Genomic DNA, 13,662 nt, shown 5'->3' with positions numbered 1-13,662 from the left:
ATACACACACAGAAGAGATGCAAAGCTATCTACAGACGTAGGCAAAGTTGTTGGTAACGTTCCGTTAAAGAGAGAAAAACCCACAATGGTCACTGAAATAACTTGAAACTGACAAAAGTAATAATAAATAAAAATTTACTGAAAATTAACTAATGAAAATCGGCTGTTGCTTTTGAATTGTGGTTCAACAGAATCATTTTAAAAAACAAACTGATGAAACTGGCCTAGACAAAAATGATGGTAGCCCTAGAAAAGATTGAAAATAATTTGACCATAGGGACATGTTAAACTAAGGTGTGTCCTGTAATTAGCATCACAGGTGTCTTCAAACTTGTAATCAGTCAGTCTGCCTATTTAAAGGGTGAAAAGTAGTCACTGTGCTGTTTGGTGTCATGGTGTGTACCACACTGAACATGGACCACAGAAAGCTAAGGAGAGAGTTGTCTCAGGAGATCAGAAAGAACATTATAGACCTTTATGTTAAAGGTAAAGGCTATAAGACCATCTCCAAGCAGCTTGATGTTCCTGTGACTACAGCTGCACATATTATTCAGAAGTTTAAGGTCCATGGGACTGTAGCCAACCTCCCTGGACGTGGCCGCAAGAGGAAAATTGATGACATATTGAAGAGACGGATAATACGAATGGTAACCAAAGAGCCCAGAACAACTTCCAAAGAGATTAGAGGTGAACTCCAAGGTCAAGGTACATCAGTGTCAGATCGCACCATCCGTCACTGTTTGAGCCAAAGTGGACTTAATGGAAGACGACCCAGGAGGACACCAAATCATAAAAAAGCGAGACTGGAATTTTCCAAAATGCATATTGACAAGCCACAAAGCTTCTGGGAGAATGTCCTTTGGACAGATGAGACAAAACTGGAGCTTTTTGGCAAGTCACATCAGCTCTATGTTCACAGACGAAGAGATGAAGCATCCAAAGAAAAGAACACTGTACCTAATGTGAAACATGGAGGAGGCTCGGTTATGTTATGGGGCTGCTTTGTTGCATCTGGCACAGGGTGTCTTGAATCTGTGCAGGGTGCAATGAAATCTCAAGACTATCAAGGCATTCTGGAGCGAAATGTGCTGCCCAGTGTCAGAAAGCTTGGTCTCAGTTGCAGGTCATGGGTCCTCAAACAGGATAATGACCCAAAACACAGCTAAAAACACCCAAGAATGGCTAAGAACAAAACATTGGACTATTCTGAAGTGGCCTTCTATGAGCCCGGATCTAAATCCTATTGAACATCTGTGGAAGGAGCTGAAACATGCTGTCTGGAGAAGGCACCCTTCAAACCTGAGACAGCTGGAGCAGTTTGCTCACGAGGAGTGGGCCAACATACCTGTCGACAGGTGCAGAAGTCTCATTGAGAGTTACAGAAATCACTTGATTGCAGTGATTCCCTCAAAAGGTTGTGCAACAAAATATTAAGTTAATGTTACCATCATTTTTGTCTAGGCCAGTTTCATTAGTTTGTTTTTTTAAATGATTCTGCTGAACCATAATTCAAAAACAATATCTGATTTTCATTAGTTAATTTTCAGTGAATTTTTATTTATTATTACTTTTGTCAGTTTCAAGTTATTTCAGTGACCATTGTGGGTTTTTCTCTCTTTAACGGAACGTTACCAACAACTTTGCCTACGTCTGTATGTATCAATCTATGAATTAATGACACTAACATGCTTTAAATATGCACAAGTAACAAAAGTACTGGGTGTGAGGTAAGCAGACACACACACACCCATCTCCACTTATCCAACTCTATGCCAGTGACCGAGAACGCAGCCATGTGACCATCCCACAAACATGACAGCCTGAGATTGATGAAAGCCTCACATGACACCCTGAGTTATGAAAGCATGCGCTGGAGGAAGGACACCACGCCATCGGGAACCTGAAACACTACTTTGCCTGCAAAACTCTCAAGGAAAAGCATCACTATAAATAAATTTGATGTGGTGTATAATTTTGTTTTGCAATATGCAAAGTCATGCATTTTCACAAAGGAGGGAGGATTGTATGTTCCACCCAGAGATGTGCTGCATACACAAATCAAATAGGATTTAGTAAGTGAGGTCTTGAGGTCTTGGTGCATAAAAACAAAAACGCTGCCCACACCCATCCCATCCTTTCTCTCGCTTACACGCACTCCCTCCTTTTCTCAGCATTGACACAGCTATATTGAGTCGTATGCTCCGGGTCAAGAAGGAAGTTTCCTCAGCAGGCAGCGGTGGCAGGGGGCAGCCAGGAAAAGCAGTCTGGCTGTGGGTGGGGAGGACAAAGCTATTGGCTAACGATCAAGCCTCAGACTGGCTACAGAATGAGCCTGGAGCTCTCAGTGTAATGTACAGTATGCTGTCTCTAGTCAGGTGCTGCAGCCTGGGAAACCAGAGAGGCCTTTTAGGCTTTCCTCCCATCAGGGTCAGCCAACCTGCTGCCCTCTGCGGTATTCTGGAGGACACAGTGCTGTGCTGTGACAGATAACTTGCTTCAATTTATCTGCATTGAAACATGAAACAATCCAGTTGTAGACGTCCTCTCTCAACTCCAACTCCATTCTCGCATCTCAAGATGTTAATCGGACTGTAAACAATGACCAATGTACGGAAGAGTGGTCTTGGCCCAGATAACCTTCATCCAGATATCCACTGGCTACACCAGAGCCCCGAAATATTGTCCGTTGCCCCTAGAGGCTAAATCATTATCAGAACGATAGCCGATGGGTTCTAAGACTGCTGACAGTTTAATAGTAGGTAATAGATAGTAATCAAAATGTTATCAAGCAATATGGCCTATTGCAATTTTCAAATCGCAGCAGGCGCAATATTTGTTAAAGGCAAAATGTTGCAAACGTTTTCATCGTCCCAAAAACACACTAAACTATTCCTGCTATACCACCCAAGTGCCCTCTCCACCCATCTCTCCTTCTCCTTGCCTTTGTCTTCTCACAGTTCTGCCCTCTCCAGAATAATTCATGCCTGATGAATGGGGAGCTCATGCCAGAGTTATGAAGAGCACAGCTGATCACTGAGTTAACAGAAATGCCCGCTGCCTGCCTCTTTGCTCCAGGATTGAAGCCAGCCAAACACACAAACACACACACACCATTTATATCACTGGGTGCAGGGCACCTTTATGGCCATGGAACGTGCTCTGGCACAAACATGGGCCAAAGTTCAAGAAGCAACACAAGGAGGTGAGCTTTCAGGTCCTTTGGAAGATATATCCACCATGGGTGGCAGGCCTAGAGCAACATTTTCCAATGCAAGTGTATTTAAAACTGAAAAGAGCATTTTCCCCTTGGTGGCAGACCTGACCCTGACCCAGAATGTGTGTAGGAACTCACACAGGGGAACTGCAAATCAACTCAGGGAGTATAGAGTATCCTACCAGTCAGCTCAATGATGCTTTGCTCAGTCAGATTGAATTCAGCAACAAGTATTTATATTACTATAGTGGCATTACATGTCATACTTTAACTGAATGAACTTCCATTCTGAACTAAAAAATATATCTATATATACTTTAGACAGCAGTACCCTCTGCTACAGGTGCACAATATTGTGGTAATTATGTCAGTAAAGGACAATGGCTGCTTGTCACTGCAATCCAGAGAGAGAAAAAATTGTCTATTGCAACAGGACTGGGCAATATGACGATATATATATCGTCAAAACGATATAAAAATGTCTATGTTCTTATCGTTATATAGGCTAAGCCTATATATATATATATTTCTTTTTTCTCTATAATTTCACTTAAAACAAAAGATTGTGGCCATATCGCCCAGCCCTATAAAACAACAATATGATTTATTTCATTCAAGCAGGCATGACATGAGATCTTTAATGACCAAAATCAAAGAACTCAGACGGTTTATGTGTCTTCTTCATTTGAAATTGAAGCAATTCCTGTTCATCTGATGCAAGACACCTGCAACTAGTGCTGTGTTAGTACTAAAATTAGGATTATAATCTTGCATTTGTTCTAAGCATCACTTGTATAAACTATATATATGGAGGTATTTGTCTAGTTTACAGTGTAGTGTTTAATACTAAATCAGGACATACTATCTTGCTGGGCATCATTGGACATATCATATATTTCCTTATAACAAAAATCATCCGTATCAGCCGCTTTAAAACACAAGTGGTTATCAGGAAAAGTATGAGATTGTGCATCCCCAGACTACAGTCTGTCTCCGGAGGCTGAAGCCCATCAGTGACCGCCTGAAGTGATCACATGTGCCCCCAACACAGAGCACACTGTGTCCTCCCTCTGCTGGCTGACGGCACCGGCGAAGAAGAGTAACAGTACCGTCGCAGGAGACTGGGAGAAAGCCAGCTGTACTTTTGCTCCAAGTTATCGGGGAGTATAGCTCACGATTGGGCAATCAGCTTTTTCATTAAAGGCCACAAATCAGTGGAACACCCTGCCTTACGACGTGAGAAGCTGCAGCTCTATCAGCACTTTCAAAACCAACTTAAAACGTCTGTGGAACAAGCTGCTCAGCTCTGTACTCACTGATCTTTACTCCACGGTCTTCATGACTTGCTTTTACTTGACAAGCATACTTTGTGATGTGCTATTGTGTACAGCTGTGTATTGTATGTTCTTTCTTGTATGACTGTAGTATGTTTCTTTGTTTTGACCTGCCAAAGGGACTACAGATGTGAATGAGCTTAAAGCTATAATCTGGTACGGTGCATCAAATGGTGACATTTATGTTTTAAACTGTACACGGTCCCTTTTAAATGAAATAATAAAATAAATAAATAAGCGGGCAGAAGATGCGAAGAGAGAAAAGCTACCACACAAAAGGAGCACAAAGGGGAAAGGGGGACACACTGCTTCAGCAACTTCTAAGCAATGATACCGATTAGCTGGTTATGTCGCACTCCAGGGAGGGGGAAGGCATTTATTATGAACTTATTAACACTTTATTATCAACAGCACATGAGCTGTAAACTCTCAGGAAGTGCTCGAGTGCGTTTGTTTGTTTGTTTATTAAGATCCCCATTCTTCCTGGGGGTCCACATAGTTTACATGGTGACAATACAAAAAATACACATTCACACTACTCATCATCAAACACTAACATATAACACATGGTAATGCACGTAAAAAAAAACAAAAAAACACAAAGAAAATAGTGCGGCTCTGACTGAATCTATCATGATCTAACAGATAAATATCATCATTTATAACATGGGATGCCCATAATCCCCTTACACACACCCAATAATACCTATTAATTACTAAAGTTTATTTACTAAAGCCCCAGGACACTCATCAGCAGACTGAGGAACAGTTTTTTCCCCCAGGCCATTAGACTTTTAAATAGATAATTCACATGACACCTTCTCACACAAACATATATCTTATACTGCATATACTGTATATGTTCTTAATGTATATGTTCTTAATATGCCTGTATGTGTTCTTAATATGCCCTTCCACAAAGTATTTCCTTTTATAATTGTAATATAACTTATTATTTTAATGGAGCTTCCCAGCAAAAGGCATTTCACACGATTGTACCTGTATAACCGGTGTGACAATAAACATCTTGAATCTTGAATTTCTTCTTAAGTAATCCTCTTTTAGTGTTTTTTTTTAAAACCATATATAGTATTTTGTTGTGTAATATGATTTGGGAGTGAATTCCATTCTTGAATCAGCTGGATTATAGTCTTTTGTATGCTTGTGAGCTGATGTGTATGTATGTGCATATGTAACTGTATGAATATGTATATGCTTGTTTCTTTATTTACCCCATTCTATTGTTTTTTATTTAATTATTTATGTTTCAGTGTATTTTGTTTGTATATGATGTGAATTTCCTTGGAAAGCACTTTGTGTTTTGTGCTTGAAAAGTGCTCTACAAATAAAATTATTATTATTATTATTATTATTATTATTATTATTGCTCTGTATATTGCTGTACTTTGACCTGATTTGGTTTTTGTGCTTTGTGCTTGAATCAGCTGAATTATAGTCTTTTGTATGCTTGTGAGCTGATGTGTATGTAACTGTATGAATATGTATATGCTTGTTTCTTTATTTACCCCATTCTATTGTTTTCTTATTTAATTATTTATGTTTCAGTGTATTCTGTTTGAATATGATGTGAATTTCCTTGGAAAGCACTTTGTGTTTTGTGCTTGAAAAGTGCTCTACAAATAAAATTATTATTATTATTATTATTATTATTATTATTATTGCTCTGTATATTGCTGTACTTTGACCTGATTTTGTTTTTGTGCTTTGTGCTTGAATCAGCTGAATTATAGTCTTTTGTATGCTTTTGTGCTGATGTGTATATATGTGCATATGTAACTGTATGAATATGTATATGCTTGTTTCTTTATTTACCCCATTCTATTGTTTTTTATTTAATTATTTATGTTTCAGTGTATTTTGTTTGTATATGATGTGAATTTCCTTGGGAAAGCACTTTGTGCTTGAAAAGTGCTCTAGAAATAAAAAATATTATTATTATTATTGCTCTGTATATTGCTGTACTTTGACCTGATTTGTTTTTTGCATCTTGGTAAAGTAGAACAACCTGCAGCAGCAGCAGCAGCATCATCATGCATGGTGGAAGCATTGTGTGTATCTGTACTAAAGGATAGCCTCGTTAGCAGTAGCATGTTAGCTCAACACACACACACAGACAGAGAGAGAGAATAGCTAGTTTACCTGAAAGCTGGGTGCTCTTTGCTGCATCTCGGTGGCGGCGACGAAAACGCGTTTCTCTTGTTGAAAAGTTTCTGGAAAAGAGTCGGAGGCATTTTGTACCAATTCAGGTCTCTTTTTTCTTTTCTCAAATCCAAGAAGAGCAGCTCTTGTTCCTTGTAACTGTCTCCATGGGTGTCACACAGTCATATGACAAGGGGTTAGTCACGGGAGCTGCTTGGCAACCGCCCACTGCCTTTTTCTGATTGGCTGCTGCTACTACAGAATTACCTGATTGGCTGGTTATTTTTGGAACGCTGTACCACGTGGTCAGTGGATTCGCTGTGTTGATGTTTTGTCTGGAATCGTGACAGCATGAAATGTATTCACAAGAAATCATACAAAGTGAGGACTGTTGAACAGCTTGTTATAAGATCATTGAAAGACACTACATGAGAAAAGAGTTAAGTGGAGAAAAAAAAAAAAAATACAGCGGTGCATCCAACAAGAAGTATTTATTTAGGCTATAACCTAAAAACATGCAAATACATAATGTATTTATTGTACAATAATTTTTTTTGCAAGATTTTAAAATTGAAATTATCATCATGATGTCTAATTATCTTTTGATATGTTTATATATACTTTCTTTTCTTCTGTACTGTTTTTTGTATGTATTTCATTGTTTTTATTGGATTGTTTTCCACTGTTTGGTTATGTTTTTCTGCACATTTTGTGTACTTCTTGTTTAACTTTTGTTGTATTTTACAAATTATGTTAGTTTAGATCTTTATTCCTTTTTGTCATTTTTTTTCCCTTGACCTCTCCTCACACATTTCTTCTTTTGTTTTTTTTCATTGACTGGATTTTGTGCAGTTTTATATATGTGCAAATAAATAAATAAAATAAAAAATAAATTATAAGATCATTGAAGGACCCACATGAGAAAAGAGTTAAGTGGAAAAGCCAGGATTGTGCTAAAAAAAAAGAAGCACAGAGGTGTATCCAACAAGAAGTATTCAGGCTATAATCTAAAAACATGCAAATACATAATGTATTTATTGTACAATCATTTTTTTTTCTGACGCACATTACTCATTTTTAACAGTCTCTTAATAGTCCTGTATCACAGCTGTTACCCTGCACTATATTCAGTTTTAACAGTTTTCTTCATCTCCTTGTATTTTTATATCTGGTATATTTTTTTGTACTTTGTACTTTGCACTACTAACTTTTTTACTGCCTTTTTACTAACATGTTTTTGCACTACGGAACTGTGATGCTGGAAACTTGAATTTCCCTCGGGATCAATAAAGTTACTATCTATCTATCTATCTAGTGTAGAAAGACAGTTAGACAGAAGGTTAAATACATTTACATTTAGCTTAGATTAGGTGCTTATGGCATTGACACATAGAGAGAGTAAATAAAACATGCAGATAAACACAAACATATATATTTCACATGTAAAATTGACAAACAATCACCCTCAGGAGAAGAGAAAAGATGGCTATTTTAGATAAAATACAGGTCTGACATCTAGTGGTCATTTTGCACCAGACACTTGTTTGATAACATTTTAAAAAAGGAAATCTGGGGCTGGTTTGACTGCTTTCAGTGTATATACAAGTGCATTTTCATAACCAGATGTGACACAATTTGTACTGTAGACTATGTAATAATAATAATAAAAAATAAGGGCCAGGTTGAGAAGCAATGAAAGTTGAAAGGTCTATGGTGTGCAGGTGGCATCCCTTTGACTTATTCTCTTTAAATAACATATTCAAATACTGATTAAACTGTGCACATTTTCCATATTTAGACGGCCTCATACACTTGTTACACTGAGTGTTGACATCTCGTTTTGAGGTACTGCTCTTTTACAGGATATTTCACGCACAGACCTCTTTGATCTCTATAGATTATGGGAGAAAGTCAAAATCTTTACATACCATATTTTGGCTTCAAAAAACACAGAGGGGTGTCCAACAAGAATTCTAAATAAATACATGAAAATAGGCTAAAAAAAATTATTTATTGTACAATCAGTTATTTTGGACATTTTTTTCTGACGCATAAAAGTGTTGAAAGACAGATGACACAAATATAGAAAGCCACAAAGTCAAATAAAATCACATTCGAATTTGTAGCTCAGATAAGGCGCTTATGGCATTGACACATTTGTAGAGATTAAATAACACAAACAACATGTATATATTTCACATATAAAATTGACAAACAATCACAATCAGGAGAAGAGAAAAGATGGCTATTTAAGATATAGTACAATACAATACAGGTCTGACATCTAGTGGTCATTTTGCACCAGACACTTGTTTGATTATGCAAAATTTTAAATATGGAAATCCGGGGCTGGTTTGACTGCTTACAGTGTGTATTAAAAGTGCATTTTCATAACCGGATGTGCCACAATTTGTACAGTAGGTTATGTAATAAGCGCCAGGTTGAAAAGCAATGAAAGTAGATAGTCTATGGTGTGCAGGCACCTACATACATGACAAGGTGTGGCATGAATTGGAATTATTCTCTTTAAATAACACATTCAAATGCTGATTAAACTGTGCACATTTATTTTTTCAGTTTCAGACATTTATTCAGCCTCATATACTGAGTCTTGACATCTTGTTTTGAGGTCTTTTACAGGATATTTCATATACGGACTTCCTTGATCTCTATAGATTATGGGAGAAAGCTCAAATGTTTACATACAATATTTTGGCTTCAAATGTCACAGGACAAAAGGTTCTGTGTACTCAGGAGCTGTGAGAGGAAATAAAGGAGCACTCCTGAGATGGACGCACCTTTCCCTCATCCCTTTAAAGAAGGCATCCCTGTCACTGTTGTCAAAGTCAAATAACTTGGCTTTCTCCGGGCTACTTTGTACAGGCCTTTTCAACGTTGCCGTCAGTCGTAATGCTTCTTCTTTAGAGTTGATCTCACCTGCTCTGGATGTGTCTGCGTCAGGCTGCAGCTGCTCAGCCGGGCTGGACATGTGGATGGTTAATTTGGAGGCTGGTGTGTGTTTTGCTTCAAAGGTCTCAGCAATGATGGGGCAAAACCATACCTTCTTCTTGTACGAAATGGGCCTTCTGTTGGTGAGCTAGGGGAGCAGAACTATATTAGACCATGATCATAATTTAAGTAAAAATTAAATTGTGTACGTCATATTTTACATTACATGGATAGCCAGGTGACTTTCTCACTTTTGGTGGAGTTTCCCTCTTGAAGGCCTTCTCTGCAGATTGAGGGTTGAAAAACAAGACTATCACATTATTATTTGGTGCTTTATGACATTGTACAGTTTGATTAAGATACACATCTCAATTAATGAATCTTAACCTGTTTTAAATGAGTCTGTATGTATTTTGGTCTCAGCTTCAGGTCCTCTGTTTTTGATGCAAAGAGAGAAGATCAGTTTTGGTCATGTAGAGCACTCAAGATATTATTAGAACTTTTGGAAAATTAATCTACTAAATGGTGCATGTTAAGTGTCTTTTCAAGAAAGAAATTCAACAGACTCACTTGATCTCACAGCTCTTTTCAGCAAGGATTGTAGAGACATCTGCAGACAAATGTTTAGTTATTATCAGACAACTGCCGACTGTTTCATATACATACATACATACACTTGGACATCAAATTATATCAGTTTTTCTGTTGTTAGAATGACAATTTGACCCTGCAAAATATAATTTTTTAATACATGACTTGTTGTGAAAAAATCCTCTTATGTTTTAATTGCAAATTGAAGAAAAATAAATAAATACAATTTTATGAAATAGAACAATATAATTAAATTATGATTATTACTTTCTTTTTTATTCCTTACCCAAAGATATTAAAAAATACAAACTTTCTTGCCACAACAATGTGTTTTTAAAAATGAGATTCTAAAAAATCTGAAAAGGCCGACGCTTCCTAAAACTAACACTGTACACTTTTCAATTTTTATTTTATTTTATACATTTTATTTATTATATAATTTTATATATGTTTTTATTTAATGATTATTTTATTATATATATTCCTCAGAATACACGATAAGCTACAACTGACCAACTGCTAATATATATTTTAAGTTGTGATAAAAAAAAAATTCTATACCCAATTTCTTTTTTTTATTAACAAGTTTAAAATGTTTATCCCATAGCAATATCATACTTAAAGGTACATCCAAAAAAAAATATATATATATATTTTAACTTCAAAGTTATTGGCTGGGGTCTAAATATCCTACAAAATTAACTGTACTAACCAAATTTCTTATGATACCTACAGTAGTTTGCTATTTTAAATAATAAGAAATGTGTATTACCGAGGATGTTAGAAACATTGGGGGGATGAAACATGTTGATGCTCTCAGCGTGGCTCACATCCAGCAGGGTGGAGTTTTTTATGTGAAGATGGAGACCCAGCTCCTCCGTAAAGGGGAAAGTCAATGTCTCCACTGTGGAAAGAAGATTAAAAAAATAGAATCTAATAACCTTACATTCTGGTGGTGGATAAACAAAAATGCACACAAACCATAGCTCTCTCTTCTGAAGATCTCCGGGGAGGGAAGATTGATGGAAGTTTCAGAGGCAGAGGAGTCTTCCTCATCACCATCATCATCATCATCAGAGCTGAAAGTTGTGTCTGACTCCATGCTAGAAGATGAGATGCTTCCCAGAGTCACTGTCAGGTTTTGCTTTTCTTCTTTAACTGGCATTTCACCACCTTTGAAAGCCTCTGGCTCGGGAGTCGTGTGAATGGTTTGGTGACCTGCTGGTGACACTCGGTGGCCAGATTTTTTATTAGCTGGTGCGGCACGCGAGACGACTTTGTCTCTGGGGTTTTCAGTAAATGCAGGGCTTCTCAGGCGTAACACATATTTGCAGTCGGCAGGCTTGATGCTCGTCTGTGTGTTTGAAGGATAAGCATGGAAAATGAGGAGAGAGTACATTTTTTTTTTTAAACAAACGGCTATATTATATGTATTTATTTCCTTTTTTGCATGTCCTATATTGTGAGCCTCTATCTTGCATCTTTTTTTTTAATGATTTTAATAACTTCTTTAAATATTACATTTTGTTTTTAGGGTGACTCTGAAACATCTATCAATGACAGATGACTGACAATATGAGCATACTTAGACTTTTCTGTAAACTTGTCAGTATGAGCAAAATATACTTATGTATACCTTTGTTAAGTATATCTCTGATAAGTACATAAAAAGTAAACTGAAAGTATTCAGCATTCCCATATAGAGAATGTGGTTTATGCATGTCAATATAATTATTATGAAGAGAATAGAAATCAAAGTTTGTTATCCATACATATAAATATCTCTCTACTAGTCAGAATACTCACCAACACTGGGTGGGCTGGTTTGACGGTGGGGAAATTCATCTCCTTCACCTCAGGTTCCTCTGGAAATGCTTCATAATGCTTGTTGGGCAGAAGCCTCCTGCACTCTGAAAGTTCTGAATAAGTAATGCATGAATGATAGTAGCTAGATAGATGCAGTTGCTTAATGTACCTGCATTGAACAGGACAGATAAAGTTCTCCTAATGCATGGGGGTTTTCAAAGTCTGAGATTATGGGCCTAATATTGCTGTTTGACTTAAAGGTCCCATACTGTAAAAAGTTAGATTTTCATGTCTTTTATATCATAAAATAGGTTTAAGTGCTGTATAAATACTGTGAAAGTATCAAAACTCTCAATCTACAGAGAAATACCCACAGCCTGTATTCAGAAACTGAGCTTTTGAATTTTGAATCAGCATGTAAACATGTTCAAGTAGAAACATAAAATACAAGTATGAAGCTGAAAATGAGCATGATATGGGACCTTTAATGTCAGACAATGACACCAAATACATAAAAAGGTCTGCCTTAAGGCATTTATTAGTTTCTAACTATGGGAAAGTGGGAAAAAAACAGTAAAATTCACTAAAACTACTATATTTTTAACCAAATCACACACATTTAGGCTATTCCATCTTCTTTTAATAACCAATATGTTTTCACTTCCATTCACTGGGCCTCATCTGAAACAGTTTGGAGCCTCTGTAGGCCTCTGCCCTAATGCATTGACTACATTAAAGTAGGTTTAATGTGAACAGATTTAAGTAGTTAAACACTAAAATGAGAAACACATGAATTCAGACAAACAAAGTGATGTTGAGCATTTTTTCTTTCAGAATTGAATAGGCTCCCAGTAGGCTATTTAAAGTTCAACTGAGCACAGAAGCTCAAACTAAACTAATCCTGTTGGCTACTTTAAGACAAGATAAGATAAGATAAGATAAGATAAGATATTCCTTTTGCAGTGTACAGCAGCAAAGGGGATAGTGCAAAAAAACAAGATGCATCTGATAACAAAGTAAAAAAAGAGCTAAAATATGCAAATATATACAAAATATGAACCATTTAAATAGAAGGAAGTATACAAATAGGAGCAGTATATACAGTATTGACAATAAACAGACTATTAACAAAATTGCACAAGTGAAAAATGATATTGCACAGTGAGAATGAAATAAACTCCACCTGAAAATATTAGGTTATTGTTATTGTTTTACTAAAGTTATGGTGCATACTATGAGCAAATTATATTTTATAAAGAAAAAGTAGGTTACTTTTAAGCTGATGTGTGTGTTTGAGTGTTTATTTCTTACTGTCTCGTCTGCTCAGTGCTCGTTTCACAGGTGTATCTCGTTTGTTAGGTCGGTTGGACTTGTGTCGACCCATTTCTTAATGAAATTAACGTCTAAAACGTCTAAAATCTAAAACAGATGTTAGAGCAACTGTTGCTGCAAACACATTTACACAAATATGTAATATTATTACCTAAAAACTGAGAGATTAACGGTTTAAAATCAGACTGGATGCTAAAACATACTGACACTTTTCCTCTCTGATCTCTGTGCGGTGCCTAGCAACCGAGCACACCTGCTGCTAATGACGATTAAATA

At 36.7% G+C, this 13,662-nt stretch overlaps 2 protein-coding genes across 4 annotated transcripts in view; both read right to left on the bottom strand.

The window, feature by feature from the left end:
- fnip1 (folliculin interacting protein 1) overlaps positions 1-6,903 on the bottom strand; it is a 41,539-nt gene extending 34,636 nt beyond the window's left edge. For both annotated transcript variants that reach the window (XM_074610901.1, XM_074610903.1), the window contains exon 1: positions 6,709-6,903. In XM_074610901.1, coding sequence (XP_074467002.1) covers positions 6,709-6,800 — 92 coding nt within the window. In that variant the 5' untranslated portion in view covers positions 6,801-6,903. The remainder of the gene's footprint in view (positions 1-6,708) is intronic.
- A 2,351-nt stretch (positions 6,904-9,254) lies between these two features.
- On the bottom strand, positions 9,255-13,651 carry LOC141753066 (uncharacterized). Of its 2 annotated transcripts, none has more exons than XM_074611386.1 (8): positions 13,366-13,651; positions 12,055-12,167; positions 11,230-11,602; positions 11,021-11,152; positions 10,228-10,267; positions 10,045-10,091; positions 9,909-9,940; positions 9,255-9,805 (listed from the first exon to the last, which is right to left on the bottom strand). In XM_074611386.1, the coding sequence occupies exons 1-8, from the start codon at positions 13,436-13,438 to the stop codon at positions 9,434-9,436; spliced, it is 1,182 nt and encodes a 393-aa protein (XP_074467487.1). In that variant the 5' UTR covers positions 13,439-13,651; the 3' UTR covers positions 9,255-9,433. The 2 variants fall into 2 exon arrangements, with proteins under 2 accessions (XP_074467487.1, XP_074467488.1); XM_074611387.1 differs by having other exon boundaries at positions 12,055-12,158.
- Between the last annotated feature and the right edge of the window lie 11 nt (positions 13,652-13,662).

Source organism: Sebastes fasciatus, chromosome 16 (assembly GCF_043250625.1).
Source record: "Sebastes fasciatus isolate fSebFas1 chromosome 16, fSebFas1.pri, whole genome shotgun sequence".
Taxonomy (NCBI): domain Eukaryota; kingdom Metazoa; phylum Chordata; class Actinopteri; order Perciformes; family Sebastidae; genus Sebastes; species Sebastes fasciatus.
Note: the sequence above shows the minus strand (reverse complement) of the source record. Positions and strands in the feature narration are given on the sequence as shown.